The sequence below is a fragment of the Pleurodeles waltl genome, chromosome 6, assembly GCF_031143425.1.
Source record: "Pleurodeles waltl isolate 20211129_DDA chromosome 6, aPleWal1.hap1.20221129, whole genome shotgun sequence".
NCBI lineage: Eukaryota > Metazoa > Chordata > Amphibia > Caudata > Salamandridae > Pleurodeles > Pleurodeles waltl.
This window is the reverse complement of record NC_090445.1, coordinates 289,266,650-289,284,396: the sequence shown is the minus strand read 5'-3', so window position 1 is coordinate 289,284,396 and position 17,747 is coordinate 289,266,650. Positions and strand designations below refer to the sequence as shown.

Sequence of the window (17,747 nt, the reverse complement as noted above, 5' to 3'; positions counted from 1 at the left end):
TTTTGAGGGCCGGTGCTTATTTTTCTGCCGCAAGCATTTACTGCGAACAAAAGGCACACATGGGGAAACACAGAGGAAGAGAAAACGTAAAAGAGTCGCAATGGGAGAAAGCAGAAAGCTGCAAGGGTGAGCTGAGCGAGTAGGGAGTGGCTTTAAATGGATAAAGAGGCCCGAGATGGCTTCAGGATTACGTTGCCTCAGTTTTCTGTGCGCGCACATTTAAATGCAGCAGCTGCGTGTTTAAGAGGAGGGCTTTCAGCACCGGGACCTTTTATCTACAAATTAAGCATTGGAGATCTGCACAGTTGTACTAGAGGTTTTCAAGTAATGGACGCAGGATATGGTCACCACCACCATCTGGTTGAACAATGGTACAGAGCGAACAATTCCCCCTGATTTACAGGCATAATGAATGCTCGAAATAGTTTTCCTCTGAATTTGTACTTAATAGGGACGATATGATAAAGTCACATTCAAACACATTGAGCGAACTAAAGTTAATATGGCCTCTTTTAAAATGAAATTTGTCTATTCAAACTTTTTGAAGAACCATTAAGATACAATCACACTATAAGCTTTGCAGATAGCCGGGTTACACTAACCTTAGGGCAATATTTGTTTGCGTTTTAAGTATCACTTAACGTGTATAACACAAATGGAAATGATGGCACTTTATGCAGATCTGGAAGCTGCACACAATGTATTGACATGACATGGAATATTCCTACCTGGCACAGTAACTCCGTATACATTTACTTCTTCCACAATATCATGTCCTCCAATAACAGCTTCCACCTCCCTTGTTGACACATTCTCCCCTTTCCACCTAGAAGGGATCAAGGATATTTCATAAACAGATTCCAGACTCCAATTAGTTCAAGGTTAACACGTCTAATATGATTCTACTACCAAGATCCGGATTAAAAGTGTCCCAGAAGGTAGGTGCTATACAGGGGTGACTCCTCCGTTAGGGCGGAGGAGCGTCACCCCTCCCCCCTCTGCCAGCAGCAGAAGCTGCAAAACCTTTAACAAACAAAAAGATAATAAACCATATTTATTATGGTTTTGTTTGTTATAGAGTTGGGGCAACAGGGGTGAGGAGCAGCAGTGAGGAGAGTGCACTGTACACTCCCCTCAGTGCGCATGTATGTTTGGTGGGCCGGCCAAGCACACATGCGCAGTAGGCTCTCTCCAGCACAGCAACACAGTTGCAGGGCTGGAGAGAGCCTAAACAGGCTCCCAGTCTGCCTTGGAGCGCCCTGCCTGGGCACTCCCAGCCAATTCTGACACTGCTCTGAACAGCGTCAGGATTGGCTGCATGGCAGGCTGGGAGCCTGTGCCTGCCTGCAGTGACGGGAGAAAGAGGAGCCGTGTGGCGCAGGAGTGGAGCAGGTACGTTTAAAAAATATATATATTTGAAAATAAATTTTAATCCCCTCTTACCCCTGCCTCCCCCACTCCTGTGTGTCACACCCACCCCGCCCCTTATGAGCGAAGCAAGACGCTACTGGTGCTATATATTGTGTCTAATAAGGTCAGACTCCAAGTGCCTACTGCACCAAACTCTGTATTTCACAGTAAATACCATATCCTTTTCTCTTCTTAAATTCAAACACTTTTACCTTCCAAAATGTAGGTGCGGACATTAGAACATCCAGTTATTACCTCAACACTAACAGGGATTTGGACAGGGGTCAGAAAAAAAAATCATAACTCATAACTCGTAATCAGTAATTTAGATGTGTGTTCAGGCACTTTTAATGTAGTTCCATCTTGGCAGTCAAAGAGCTAGAAAGTGCTATAGCTGTTTCTTTGATGCATGTCGCTCAAGATCTACCTTGTAGTTGTAGGCAAGGAATGGACAGAGCTTCTTCCTTGTCAACTGTTTACATTCAGACTGTGAGGATGAAAAACAGCAAACTGTAAAAGCATAAACAGAAGTAGTAGCCTTGGTGAGAGATTCTGGCAGAGGCACGCTTAAGAGGTGTGACAGGACTCAACTGCTGGAAGCATACCTTGACTGATCCGACCTACTGATGCATTTGGTCTTATTGTGTCTGCCATTTGATTAAAGGATGAACTCAACCATTACTTATTTGAGGAGTGGCAATGATTCTTGGGACATGCAGTGGAAATGATTGTCATTAGTAGATCAAGTGCAACCAGTAGTCTTCAGGGTTTTAACTCACACCGCTACTCTCACCCTGACGTTTCATCCTTTCATTGGAAACACCATTGGCCCTTGATGATGCTAAGCTAAAATTCCACTAAATGGATCCTTTGAGAAGACACCGGTTTCCTCTGGGCAGTCCGTTGGTTGTGATCTGGCCTTTTTGGGTTCCATTTCTTTATCTTGTTTTGTTTGCTGTTACAGGTCTGAAATACTCCACTGGTTGCTTACAGATGGTGGGTGCATAATCCCACCCTATGCCTGTATTCCTTTTACTCCTCTGTCTGTGAAGTCTATGTGTGACTAGATGAGGCGGTGTGTTCTTCTAACCTATGTTCTTTCCTTAAAAAGGTGAAATAAATAGGAAGACATATATCCTTCCATAAGTCCCTAATCCTAAACCTGCAGTGGGGTAAGCCTCGTCCTCTCCCTGCCCTCCCCTTCCAATATGGAAACATCCTGCTTCTCTACTTGAAGACAGACATCTCAGAGAAACCTTGGCCACATGACTAATAGAATACTTTTATCAAAATGATATTACTGCCTCTACAAGAGCTCTAGAATAGGAAGCAATGAAGAATAGTTTCCGCCACCACAGTGTGGAAAGACTTTGGTGCCCTCCATAAAGAGGAGGCAGTATTATCAGAAAAGCTTTGCTGTTTAGATTGTTCAGTTTACACTGCCAGAACCCCCTCTGAAGCAGATGAATCGGAACACATTTTATTCAGGATTTGTTTGAGGGACTGGCACAGAGACTCCGTTCTTGCACTTCATGATCAGACAGTCAGCCCTGTATACACTCAACAAGACATTGTTTACACACTGTGGCTCTATAGACGCCCATGAGCCCCACAATCCATGAACATTCATCCTTTCGTAGCTGCAATCATTGTTGTGCTTCTCCTACCTGACCTCTGTGCAGAAATGAAGGATCCCATTGCCCTACAAGAAATAAAAACGACACAAAAAAAACCCTTGTCTTGGATAAGACCCCTGGCCTCAATAGTCTCGGGATCAAAATCTATAAAACCTATTTAATAGCGCTTGCACCTAAACTATTCCAACTCTTTAAGGAGGCCATAGTCTCAAGACAGTTTCCCCCCCATTGACAAAGACTTTCCTGCTTCTGATCTTGAAAAGTTCCCAAAGACACTGCATTCTATAGGCTGATAGTGCTCTCAAACGCAGATTAGAAAATACAGAGCTAAGTTTTAACAGACCATCTATACAAAGTTGTTTCTCGTCTAGTCTATCCTGTTCAGAGTTGGTTTATACCAACCAGGTCGACCTCCCTCAACATTTGGCGAGTATTCCATATTATAAATGCAACTGTGGGATGATGGACTTTATCAGCTGCATTAATCCTTGATCTGGAGAAAGCCCATGATATGTTACAATGGTGCTATTTGTTTACAGTAATTCAGAAATTTGGATTCAGACCAAAATATGTCCAAATTGTCCAGCTCTTTTACGCAGCTCAGTAGCAAGGGTTAAGCTTGAGGGCCCTGTCTCTTCTACAATATCGATCAGTATGGAGACTTGTCAGGGTTGCCTCCTCTTATTTGTCCTGGCCAGGAAACCCCTTGCTGAGTGGATGCAACAGGGGGGTTGCACATTGGGAATTCCCCTTTGAATGCCCACCAGAGCATATTCCTCTATGCTGACAATGTCCTAATATATTATCCAGGATGTCAGACTCCATTACACATGCCCTTGAGGCATTTGGAAGAGCCTCAGGCCTCCCAGTAAATAAGGGAAACTCTTGCCTCTTTACCCTATGTTGGGAGCCCCCCGCCGATTGCACTTTCCTTGTGGTCTGATCCATTGAGACAGGAGTGATCCACACTTTAGATAGCTCAGCAATAACATTTTTCATGGGGAAAATTACCAGCATGATGGCAACCTTACAAGATCTCCTTGAGGGTCCTGGTGGCCTTCTGGAGGACACTTTTGGTCAGGGTCCATATCGCAATATCTCTAAAATGGAGGTGGCACAGAGACTCCTGTTTTATTTTGTCAATTTCCCTCTATTCCCCCCGCAAAGCTTTTTCCATGATCTGTACTCACTGTTAGTGGAACTCACATAGTGGACTGGCTTTCTCATGCTGACTTTACCACTTTTGCACTTCCCCCCACTCACAGAGGCCTGGGAGCCCCACATCTTGAGTCCTACTACTTGGCAGTCAAGCTGCACTGGCTCTCCCGGTGGCTCCCAAGGAATGCATTAGAAGAGACTAGGACAATTCTCCCATCCATAACCCAAGCTGCGAAAAATAGCTTGGTATTCCCTGGTCACACATGTTCCCAGGCACCTTCCTAGTCAAGGTAGCTCTTAACTCTGCACTCTGATTGGCTGTAAAACTCCCTATGTTCCCAATATCCCACTCCTGGTCTACCTGCATTCATACCTGGATTCCTGACGCTTGACACTTTGGATGATGGTAGGATTAGGGACCGTTGGAGATTTAGGGCCTGATTTATACTTTTTTAGCACCTCATTTACATCATTTTTTGACACAAAAGCGGCACAAACGTACAAAATGTTATTATATTTTGTAAGTCTGTGCCGCTTTTGCATCACTAAAAAAGATAAATTGGGCCCTTAGTCTATAACAGCCATTTACAGTTGTTCCAAGATCTAACCCACAACCACTCATTCCACAGTGGCCAAATCTTAACTCATGGTCTACTCCAACACACACTCTGAATCACATGGGTACTGGTGGACAAGAAACCACCTGTTCATCAACCGACCCATACATCATACTCGGTCATTAGCAGACACTGTGTGCCCTGACTATATTGGTCATAAAGTTGCAATCTGCATCCCCCTGCATCTCTGAGCGATATAAGAAATCAAATTCCAAGGGTTCTTGAATGATAACAAATGGCTCAAATCCTTCAAATACCCACACACAATTTCACAGAATGCCTATTTCCAACTAATCCAATTTTACATGCTCCACCACGCCTATCTTTCCCATGCATGGGAAGGATTAGAACTTTCCCCGGGGGCATCTGCCTCCTGCTCCCGATGCCATCATACTCTGAACTTATATAACATGCTCTGTGACTTCCTGTCCATGTTCCAAACCCTGATGCATTGTACAGGCATAATCCCGTACTCATGTGAGTGCACTGTGCACTAGGAATCTTTCGACACTCCTATTAATGCAGATTACTTTACATGGTTCATTGATCTTCTCCTAGCAAAAAAGGCAATCACAGCCCACTGAAGGTCCATGATAACCCACTCTGTTCCATACTGGCGAGTGACAGCACTGAGATGGTCGCAGGGTGAAAGCAAGGCCCTGCAAAAGAAGGAAGGCAGGGGTCTGTGGAAACATCTGATAATGGAGGATTGGGAGGAGCTTTGGACGGCATTGTCCGAGAACCTTAGTGACAACAACTCACCCCCTTAACATGATCACCAAATGTTAGAGTCCTCTGATTAATCACTGACCCATACCTTGCTCCTCTCCTTCTTCTGACTCCGGCAAGTGTTTCATAGTTACTTTTTCACGTCATAATAACTTTATAATTATTAACATCACACTTTCCAGCAAAGTATATGCATATTCCAAGTGAAAAGGTCCCATGACCACACACCCATATCAAAATGCATCTAAAAATTGATGTATAACTGTGATATGACTGATATAGACTGTAAAATAGGCATCTATAAATCTTCAAAGATATTGTGTGTGAATATCATACTATGGATGTGCTTATATAATCTCCTATCTTATGCACCCTAGGTTGAGGTTTCCAACATAAAAGTTAAATAAAAATATATGACAAAAAAAGTGCAACCAGTAGCGTTTACATATACTATTTATGGCTTGGTAAACTCATTGCTTGTGGAATATTGTGCATATTGCGATATCTGTGAGATGTGCATGTGGTGTAGATTTGCCAAATCCCTTAAACTATTATACAATTGATGACCATACTTTATTAGAGATTAAAACAATGTTTAAGGTGTGCACAGGTTTTAGTTTGTTCTTTGCTATATAGTAACAATCACTGAACTAAAATACTTAACCTCTTTAATGCGGGCGTTGGCCACTGGCCGACGCCCACACTACCTTCCTGGTGCAGGTCAAGACCTGTGGCCGACACCAGGGAGGGGGATAAAAACACCTGAGGATTGTTTTTTATTTGAAAATATCCCAGGAGACACGAAAGATCTTCCATGTGTCCCCTGCCACTCTTTATGACATCAGCACGCCGCAAGGCCTTGTTCAGGAAGGCCTCGTTTGAAAGGGGAGACTGCGAACGAAGGCCAGGAAACCCCACTAGACACCAAGGATTTCCCTTGGGGGGGTCGGCCCCCTCGGCAAACGGGCCCCCCCCCCACTGGACATATTTTTTCAAAAAAAGGTAGGTGTCCCCGGGGGGGGTGGGAGGGCATGGGGGTCACGATTGCGCCCAATCGCACCCCCCCCACCCCTGAGGCTAAATTAAAAAAAAAAAATGTAAAATTGACTGGTGGTTGCCCGTATATATATATATATATCTATGTAGATAGATATATCTATCTATTAAAATAGATATATCTATCTACATAGCTGTATATATATATATATATATATATATATATATATATATATATATATATATGGATCACTTTTGTCAATGTGTGTGTGGTTTCCCTGGGGGCTGCGATCGGCCCCCAGGAAAACCGGATCTACATTTAAAAGTGATATATATAAATTCACCACCAGTTGCCTTGCAGTTGCAGCTTGCATCTTCAAAGCAATGCACATACTTCAACTGACGCGTTTCAACTGTAGCTTTTAGGTCAAGTAAAAAAGTCAAGTAAGTCTTGTGATTATGTTTCTGCTACAAAAGGATCAGACTTTTGTCTAGTGGCAGTTTTGATGCCATAAAGTAGGGCAGAAGGTTTATATGCCTACTGCAAAGATCAAATCTGTATTTTATGTAAATAGCTGAGTATATTAGAAAAGTCAGCCATTACCTGTGTTATGATACAAATGAAATGTATGTGCGGGGGGGGTTATGGAGAGATGAAGGGAACTTTTGCTGGGTGGTAGTGAGGAAATCCGAGGATGTGGTCATGACAGTGGAAGCACCAATAATGATTGTTGAACTGGGCGCTAGAGTTGCTAAAGACTGTGACGATTGGTATGTGACAAGGTGAAATAATAGTGTGTCTTTTTTTGAGTGTCTTGAAAGAACGTGCTGATTGAGGGAAGAAGTGAAGGTAAGGTGACCTCTACTGTTGCACGTATCACACACACACACACCAGCAATTTTGTGACTGTCTACCTAGGCTAGTGTTTTATAGCAGCAGTTTAACCAGTAGAAGAGATGGCATCTCGTTGGATGATTGCTGACATAGGGTCAGAGACTGGATCAGCAGATACTGAGATAGCATCTGAGGGATAGGACAATGGTGCAGACTCTTGGAGTGATTTTTCAGTTGGAAGAGTCCCATTTGAAATCTCCTTTTCCAGTGATTATGAGGGAGGTTCTGAGGACAGTCCTGCTGTCCCTTCGCAAGCGCAGTCTGTGCAATGGGATATTAGCGGGTTAGCCCAACCCAGACAGCAGGTGCATGCGGCGGCAAGCACAGAGAGAGTGCTCTCTTGGGAGTTCCCCAAATTAGTTCAGCCCCAAATTCCACTGGCCAAATCGTATTGTGGAGACATCAAAATTATCTATCACAAAACAAACTGGTTTTGTAAGGCAGGCACCTGTGTTTTTGGACCTGGGCTCGGCGGCCATACAGGGAAACATACCAAACCCAGACATTTCTCAAAACTAGACATCTGGGGGAGTCCATAGAGGTGTGACTTGTATGGATTCCCCAAAGGTTTCTTACCCAGAATACCCTGCAAAGCTGAAATGTTGAATAAAAACTCTATTTTTTCTTGCATTTCTGTCACACAAACTACAGGAATATGCTGGGATCCACTAAATTCCTACCACCCAGTGTTTCCCCACCTGTCCTGATAAAAACACTACCCCACTTGAGTGCCTGTTCCGAGTGCCTACATCAGGAATGGATCACCCCAGGGTCAACAGTTGCCCTCATGTAAGGACCAACATTGACCGTTGTGTTATCTATTCCTGTTGCGGGCACTAGGCCTACCCACGCAAGTGAGGTACCATTTTTATCGGGAGACTTTGGGAAACACTGGGTAGAAGGACATTTGTGGCTCCTCTCAGATTCCAGAACTTTCTGTTACCAAAATGTATTTTTTTTGCCAAATTTTGAGGTTTGCAAAGGATTCTGGGTAACAGAACCTGGTGAGAGGCCCACAAGTCACCCCTTCCTGGATTCCCCTAGGTGTCTAGTTTTCAAAAATGCACCGGCTTGGTAGGTTTCCTTAGGTGCCAGCTGAGATAGAGGCCAAAATCCACAGCTAGGCACTTTGCAAAAAACAGCTCTGTTTTCTTTGGGAAAATGTGATGTGTCCATGTTGTGTTTTAGGGTATTTCCTGTCGCGAGTACTAGGCCTACCCACACAAGTGAGGTACCATATCTATGCAGAGACTTGGGGGAACACTGGGTGGAAGGAAATTTGTGGCTCCTCTCAGATTCAAGAACTTTCTGTCATCGAAATGTGAGAAAAAAGTTTTTTTGTGGCCAAATTTTGAGGTTTGGAAAGGATTCTGGGTAACAGAACCTGGTGCGAGCCCCACAAGTCACCCCATCTTGGATTCCCCTAGGGTTTAGTTTAAAAAAATGCACAGGTTTGGTAGATTTCCTTAGGGGCCGGCTGAGCTAGAGGCCGAAATCCACAGCTAGGCACTGCGCAAAGAACAGCTCAGTTTTCTTTGGGAAAATGTGATGTGTCCATGTTGCGTTTCCTGTCACGGGCATCAGGCCTATCCACGCAAGTGAGGTACCATATTTATCAAGAGACTTGGGGGAACACAGAATAGCAGAACAAGTGTTATTGCCCCTAGTCTTTCTCTACATTTTTTCCTTCCAAATGTAAGCCAGTGTGTAAAAAAGACATCTAATTGAGAAATGCCCTGTAATTCACATGCTAGTATGGGCACCCCGGTATTCAGAGAAAGGTAGTGGAACTGGCAGAAGGGAGAGGCCAAAGGCCAGTTGACCATGCCATGCCCCTGGTCACCAGTGGCATTTGGGCTCAGCCTACCTCTGTGCATGGCAAACACTGCTTGCGCTGGGCACAGGAGGTGGCTTTCATTCATGCCCTGCTCCCTTCTCACTAAGTGGGACTCTGCAAGGCACAGCATATATCTGCGCCCGCAGTCACCAAAGCAGGTGTCTCCAACTGGTAGTTCAGAAACTACTGGTAATGCACCAGTGCCCTGGAAGTATCTTTATGAAGTGCAGCCCATCACAGTGCGTAATTCAGAGAGTCTAGCCATACTGAAGAAAGCAGCGCTACACATCTTCATATATTTGGAGTGATTCCCAGCCAAGGATATGTCAATGCAATATGCTTACATACACAGCCTGCAATTCATACTTCCACTTTTAATTTAGCAAAGTCATGTGGAGCATTGTCACTTAGTACACTGTACTCTATCAGTCAGACATTGTTAGTGAAAACTGGACCAGAAAAATCAGGAACTGCCAGAGCTGAGTTATTCGAGTGGAACTGCCAGAGACAGAGTGGAAGATATTGACAACCATACATGGTACATATGTATGCATATTTGTTTAAATGCTTCTGTGTGCTTCCATACATATATGCCTCCCTTTATGTATGTGTTGTGAATGCTTCTGGCATTGTGCCCTTGAAAGACATCTTTTTTGGAAGGAATCCTGCTGTCAGGGAACACCAAATGTATCTGAAGCAGCCATATCAGACAAAAATATGTCTATTTCATATAACATTGGCACTGACATAATAATAGCAAATGTTGATATATGCTGGGCATTATTGGACTAACAATGGCAGCTATACCTGCCATATTCTGAATAGGCTTTGCTTAACTGTGGTCATCCATCACAAAAATCTGACCGTCCTGAAATAATAAGGTTCATGCCTGACATGATATGAGGGTTCTTAGCATTATGGTAAGCAGAAATTGCAGAATTATGTGATGATGAAACCTGGGCAGGTGGGGCCGAATCTATATTATACATTTGAATTAAAGAACTCATGCATAAAGGCTGACTGTTGAGGCAAAAATGTTGCATATGTCAACCCAAAATAAAAGTGCATATGTAACAGAAAACCATGGTCAGTATTTATACTTTTTTAGTGCTGCGTTTGCGTACTTTTTTGACACAAAAGCTGCGCAAACTTGCACAATTCAATTGTGTTTTGTAAGTTTATGCCGCTTTTGTGTCAAAAAGCAGAATATATACCCTGTAAGGGGGAGCCCTTTAACCCCACTGTATCAGGGCCAAAGTTACAAACTAAATACAAATATACAGTGGGGATGGGAAATGCCCTGAAGGCCGACTCCAGAACAACGAAGTAGTGGGCAACGAAAGCGGAACTATGCTTAACTTAACCACAACTTTGTTGTTTTGTGCCTTACCCACGCATGTGCTGAACAACACAGATGCGTGGTTAAGGCACAAACAAGGGAGTTGGCTGAGGAGGACGACGCAACAAGGCGACGACTCAGGTAAGTGGGGCGGGTTGGAGGGGTTGGGGTTTTAGTTTTTGGGACGGGGTGGGGGGTCTGGATATTTTCAGTTTTAGTGGCGGGCGGGGGTGGGGGGTCGGGGTTTTAGTTTTAGGGGCAGGGTGGGGGATCGGGGTATTTTCAGTTTAAGGGGTGAGGGGCAGGGGGGCGGGGTGGTGTGTTGGGGTATTTTCAGTTTTAGAGGCGGGGTGGGGATGGGGGGTCGGGGTTTTAGTTTTAGGGGCGGGGGTGGGGGTCGGGATATTTTCAGTTTTAGGGGCGGGCTGGGGGGTCGGGATTTTAGTTTTAGTTGCGGGGTGGGGGGTCGGGGTATTTTCAGTTTTAGGGGCAGGGGTGGGGGGTCAGGGTTTTAGTTTTAGGGGCGGGGGTAGGGGTCAGGGTGTTTTCAGTTTTAGGGGTGGGGTAGGGGTGGGGGTTTGGGGTTTTAGTTTTAGGGGTGGTGGGTCAGGGTATTTTTAGTTTTAGGGGTGGGCGGGGTGGTGGTAGGGCTTGTTTTAGGGGTGGGGTTGGGGTGGTTTTAGGGGTGGGGGTTGAGGTAGCTTAGGTTTTAGGGATGGGGTGGGGGTTGGGGTTGTTTTAGGGGTGGGGGTTGGGGTGGTTTTAGGTTTTAGGGGTGGGTTGGGGGGTTGGGTAATTTTAGGGGCGGGTGAGGGGGTTGGAGGGGATTATGTTTAGGGGGAGGGTGGAGGGCTCAGGGTAGTTTTAGGGGTGGGGGTTGGGGTACTTTAGGCTTCAGGGGTGGGGTGGGTGTTGGGGTTGTTTTAGGTTTTGGGGTAGGGTGGGGGTCACGGTAATTTTAGGGAGGAGGTAGGGGTTGGGGTAGTTTTAGGGGCAAGAGTGGGGGGTAGGTGTGGTTTTAGGGAGGGTGGGGGGCTTCCGGTAATCTTTAGGGGTGGGGGTCCAGAGGGGACGCATGCAGGAACAATGCATGCCTATCACTAATGCCTTTACCAGAAATGTCTTTACAATGAAAAATCGTTGTTAAGGCATTCGTGGTAAAGGCATTAGTGGTGACAACGAGGTCATTGTTTCGACCTCGTTGTTCAGGCATTCATTGTTCCGGCAGGCGTCGTTCCAACATACATTCAGTGGGGATAGATATAGGACAAAGTACCACAGTGAAAACATAAATTAATCACTGGAAAATTATTTCTTTATTCACAGTTAAATCTATTAAATTATTCTTAGTGTCTCCAAGTCCCACTCTCATGGGATATGGGCCAAATTAACAAATAACAAAACTACCAGGTGTATTAAAAACCATTATACAAACATTAAACAGAAAAACTTATAACAACGAATGAGAATACTCTACAAATAAAATAAATAGAAAGACAACATTAGGAAAACAATATCAAAATAGTTCCTATATGCACTGTCGTAATTTAGGGCCTGATTCTAACTTTGGAGGACGGTGTTAAACCGTCCCAAAAGTGGCGGATATACCACCTACCGTATTACGAGTCCATTATATCCTATGGAACTCGTAATACGGTAGGTGGTATATCCGCCACTTTTGGGACGGTTTAACACCGTCCTCCAAAGTTAGAATCAGGCCCTTAGTCTGTAAGCTGCTGAGCCATTCATTGGCTAGCAGTATTACATTGAGGTAATGTAAGTAGTGTATCGTCCATCAGCCAAACCTTTATCGCTGATGTAAATATCCGATACAGTCCAATTTATTTCATCTAGTTTTTTCAAAAGTTCAAGCGTAAATTCCTCCACAGATATAGTCGACACGTTTCGGCCTTTATGAATCTGGCCTCCTCATGACATCAGGAACAGTGTCTTTACAAAATCGATTTTGTATTTCTTGGTGCCCGACTATTATTCAGAGAAAAGTCATCTTAGGGACCACAGATGCGGCGCTAAAAAAGTATAAATACGGGCCCATGTCTTCTGAGACACTGCTGAAGTTTTAAAAATAAAATGATTGGAAACCCAAATCATATTTCAGATGCACCTTAAATGATTGTTCATACAGAGTTGAGGAGATTTATAGCTTTTAATATTTACTGTGTGTCAATGGGCACTTGCTACTATTTAATTAGTCACATGGATGCACTTTAATAGGATGGTTATGATAAAGATTTTGATAAGCTGATAGTGTGGTTTATAACTCTGCCTTATGTGTTGAGGTGGTTGGTGTTCTACTCCAATATCAAATTTCAATTATCGTGCAGCCAAACTATTGTATCCAGAATATAGACTAGCATAACATCAAGCAGGTAAGTATAAATAAAATTATTATATTTCTATTTCAATTTGGTTTATTTGCATTTCTTAATTTGCTATTTTAGAAATGACACTTTTAGAAAGTACTCATTTTCCTGCCTAAGCCAAATGGGCTTTTTCTCCAGTTACTAGTGTCACCTGACTGCTGATGGATGCCAGTGGCGAAATGTGGATTGCTCCCAGACAGCGGATGACAGGTTTGGGTGTGGGGAAGTGTTTTTCTTACTTGATAAGGAAGGGGGAGGCTGTGCTCACCAACTTCCAGAGCTTCAAGGGATGCTTTAATTGCTACTGGCATATGTAGCTTACAGCTAAGCCTGCCTTCGCTTCGCCTTGCCAGCCAGCTTGGCTCCAAACCAAGTTGGAGGGGAAGCTTCGCCAGAGCTGGTTTGGAGTGACCACAAGGGGAGGTTTGTCCATTTACACAGCAACACATTTGGGAGACCACCGGGAGCTCTGACCAGGGGAAAAAAAGGTTCTGATATTGTGTTTTAAGGATAGAGTGGAACTGTGGGATAGCTCACAGTAAAACACATAGGAAGTGCTGCAGATTTTGTTAAGGTCACTCTTGGAAGCCTTTACCCCTTGGGTTAGGGAGTGACCAGGAGTTTCTCCCACCCACAGGGTGGAAGGGGGCATAATTGTGGTACTCCCAGTACGCTCTAATGTGGAGAAACATAAGAAGGGCTGTACTGCTGTCTTCAACCCCAGACTAGAAATGCTTGCCTTGAACCCAAGCACTAGAAGTGGCTCTAAGGGACAGTTCAGTTGGCTCACCTCCTATTTGAACTAGAGGGACACAACATGCTTTTGGAGGCCTCTCACCCTGCAACTGCCCAGATGAACAGTTCCAACGGGATCTGCCCTGGACACTGCTGCTGGCCTCTTTTGTAGTGAGTCCTCACCTATGAGTGGTGCCCTTTAGCTGCTGTACCCTTGGCTGGTGTTAAAGTGTACTACTCCTGCCCAAACTGCAAAAACTGGGACATAAAAATGTTTTGCAAGGCTTTACTCGAACGAGCAGTCAGAAGACTGGGACCGCCGTCATACCAAAGCCATGGACATTGAATCACTGGTTGGATTCAACTTGCTGATTTGCCACACTGTTGCAACGTAGGTCTGCATGTAGAGAGCATCACTGGGCCAACACTGAGCAGCATCCCATTGATGCAGAGGCCTACCTGGCATGGTCTCCAGACATTACCCATTTGGAGATTTAATGGCATTGTCAATGACTGCACTAGAACCCTGCTCTCTAACAAACTGCCAGCTTCATATCCAACTTGCAGTTTCTCCATAAACGTTTCTATGTCAGATAGTAAAATTTCCACCAAGACGAACCTAGTCCTTCTATCTGATGTGCGCTTTATCGTGGTCAGCCTTAACTTTTTACTTTGACCTGGTCTACACCGGCCAGATTACCCCAGTGGGCACTATTTTAAATTCTAAATTTAACAATGCATATATCTTGTTGTATTTATTGGAGTTTTGCCTATTTTCCTAAATTGGATTGGGATTTTTCTTCTGTTGTGTTTGTTGTGTTGTGGTACTGTTTATGTACTGCATTAATATTTTACACATTGCCTCTGAGTTTAGCCTGAATGCTTTGCGCTAAGCTATCTGAGTGTTAAGCACACGTTTATTTAATGGCTTTTGCTGTTCACCCTGTCAAGGATTGTGCGTATTATTTGAGGTGGGCTCTCACCCCCTCAACTAATACTCACATTTCTTGCACTAAATATATGATTCTTCATGATATTGTATTAGTCAATGTGAGAAATTGGATTATAGTTTGAGAGATGGTGAAACTCTTTGTAATCAATAACCACAAACCCCTTCAGCGTGACTTACAAACATCACTGCATTAACCTGTGCTAAACCCTCTGGTAGCATGGCACAAAAGCAAAAAGCAGTCAGACTTAACTTGAGGGGAATATGTAAAATATTCATGTAGCACACCAACAGTAGTAACATAACACAAAAAAACAAACCAATTAAGAAAAACAGAGCAAAACTGAATAAATAAATTGAGACCAAAACAACAAAAATTCAATCAGTAGAACAGGAGATAAGCAATTTTACAAATGTAGATAAGTATAGTACGTAAAGGCACAAAGTGCCACTCACAGCCATCTATTCATACTAGACTGGGGGAATGTCAGAAGTTCAGTCTGACCATGATGGAGCGCAAGCCAGGTAAAGTGTAGGCCAGATACAGGATCCAGGTTAGTTCCACTGTAAAGGTTACCTTCTCAAATTGCGGTGCTAAGACTCCAGTTCATGATGGAGGAGGCTGCAATGAGCAGGGAAAATGTCACAAATGGTCTGTGTTGTAGTGCAAAGAGCAGAACTGAAGTTGCGGATGGTTGCTGCTGAAGCATGAAGCATGAAGACTGTCTGGATTGAGCATCTTGGATGGTTGTTGCTAGAACTTCTAGCTGGTGGTTATCGCATACTGTTGATGCTGTAGCACAAAGGGCAGATCTTGCCTTGCTGCTCATCGCTGGTGGTCCCTGTAGCATGCAGTTCACGGAGCTCCACATTGGCAGTCAATGAGCTAAAAACTACCACATTTCTCCCTATTTTACAGAAGAGTGCACTCTGATACCATACAAGTTCCCAGGAACTGGGTTGGTGCAGTCTGGCTATCAGGGCTCACTCTAGCAGGGACCAGCAAGACTCAGGCAGATCCAGTTGCAGGTCTAGTTGTAGCATGCCAGCTGGAGGGAGACCTTTGGAGCTTGCTTTGTCCCTTTAGCTCTGAACAGAAGGTCAGCAAGCTGAACCTTCAAGTCACTCAGGTAGCCTGAGATGAAGGGGGCAGGTCCAGTCTTCCTTCTGGCAGCAGGGCGCTCCTTCTTCTGTAGAGTCTACAGGTCCAGAAATGTACTGAAGGTGTGGTGTCCAATAGTTATACTTGGTGCCAGGTTTGAAGTGGAAGAAACTTCTAGACGTTTTCCCACATTTGGTTCTAAAATGTACTTCTTTCCCCTGCCCAGGGCTCAAAATGTCTGCAGTGGCAAAACAAAATATGAGGGCACCCTCTGCAAGGTATGCTGAAGGGGAACCCACACTCACATCAGTAGGGGCTGTGGGGGCCCTCTCCAATAAGGGTAAACCTGCTCTCCGCACTGCAGTTCCTCTGGGGGCCTTCATTATACCCCTGGCGGTCTGGAGTGACAAAAGCTTGATGTTAAGTTCTTTGCAAGTATTCTGAGGCAGCTCCTTTGTAATTTGAGCAGGGAACAGCTCCACCCCTCCCATCCTAACAATACCAGCCCCCCTTTGTTACACTGCCTGGAAAGAATGTACAAAGGTCTATTAAGCCAAACCCTCTTCAACATCTACATGGCCCTGCTGGCTAAGATCATCAGACAGCAAAAACGAAACATTGTCTCCTATTCCAATGACACCCAGCTGATCCTCTCCTTCACCACGACCCATCAACAGGGAAGAGAAATGTCCACAGCAGTATGAGAGCAGTCACCGTCTGGATGGAAGCCATTTGCCTCAAGCTCAACTCAGACAAGACAGAGATCCTCGTATTCAGCTCCACCCCCTCCACTTGGGACAACTACAGATGGCCAGCTGCCCTAGGAAGCGCCACCATCGACCATGCACGCAACCTGTGCATCATCCTGGACTCCACGCTTTCCATGACCTGTCAAGTCAATGCCGTCTCTTCAGCCTGCTTCCACACATTGCGGTTCCTTTGAAAGATCTTCAAGTGGATCTCCACTTAGACTAGAAGGGTGGTCATTCATGCCCTGGTCAGCAGCAAATTGGACTACTGCAATGCACTCTACGCTGGTATCACAAAGAAGCTACAAGCAAGACTATGGAGAATCCAGAATGCTGCAGTCAGGCTCATCCTAGACATTCCCCGCCACAACCACAGCTCAACCCACCTCAGAAACCTCCACTGGCTCCACTCATCACCTTCAAGCTAAGGGCTCATATCTACAAGGCACTTCACAACATTGGACCAGCCTACCTCAAACCAACGCCTGATGTTCTACACCCCCACTAGGCAACTCCGATCCTCTCATCTTGCCCTCGCTGCCATTGCCAGAATCAAGAAAAGCACAGCCAGAGGCAGATCATTCTCCTACCTTGCAGCCCAGACATGGAACACACTCCCTCTCAACCTCAGACCAGCCTCATCACTAAAGCTATTCAGGAAGGATCTCATGACCTGGCTCTTCGAATGATCAGCATGCCCACCACAGTGCCTTAAGACCCTACCCGTGATAAGCCATGCTCTACAAGTACTGATTGATTCATTGAAAGGCCAACTGTATGAAGTCATGTGAACCAAGACAAAGGCTGCAGACACCAAATGGGTAGGAGAAGAAAATTACACTTTCAAAAATTTTTATTTTCAGAAGTGTAACTTAAAGTCAAACTTTACCATTAAAGAGGGTTTTACATTGCAAATCATTTGAGTGTAAACATGACATTTCTACTTGTTCTGAAACAAATGTTATCCCTTATTAAATGTAATAAGGTGATCTAATCCTACCATATGGGAGAGGTAGGCCTTCCAGTAGGGAAAAGAGAATTTAAGAGTTTTTCACTACCAGGAAATAAAAAAACTCAAAAGTGTATGTCCAACCTTTTAATTAAAATGCACCCTGCTCTATAGTCTGTTGAGGGCCTCCTCTAGGGATGCCTTTTATGCATTAAAAACAGAAAGGTTAAGCCTGGCAAAAGGTTTACTTTGCTAGGTTGA

At 44.5% G+C, this 17,747-nt stretch overlaps 1 protein-coding gene across 1 annotated transcript in view; it reads right to left on the bottom strand.

Annotated features, from left to right (window-relative positions):
• The window catches only part of LOC138299639 (long-chain fatty acid transport protein 2-like), a 645,148-nt gene that overhangs the window by 76,183 nt on the left and 551,218 nt on the right, over positions 1-17,747 (bottom strand). The window contains exon 8 of the mRNA XM_069238086.1: positions 729-826. Within this exon, the coding sequence (XP_069094187.1) occupies positions 729-826 (98 nt within the window). The remainder of the gene's footprint in view (positions 1-728; positions 827-17,747) is intronic.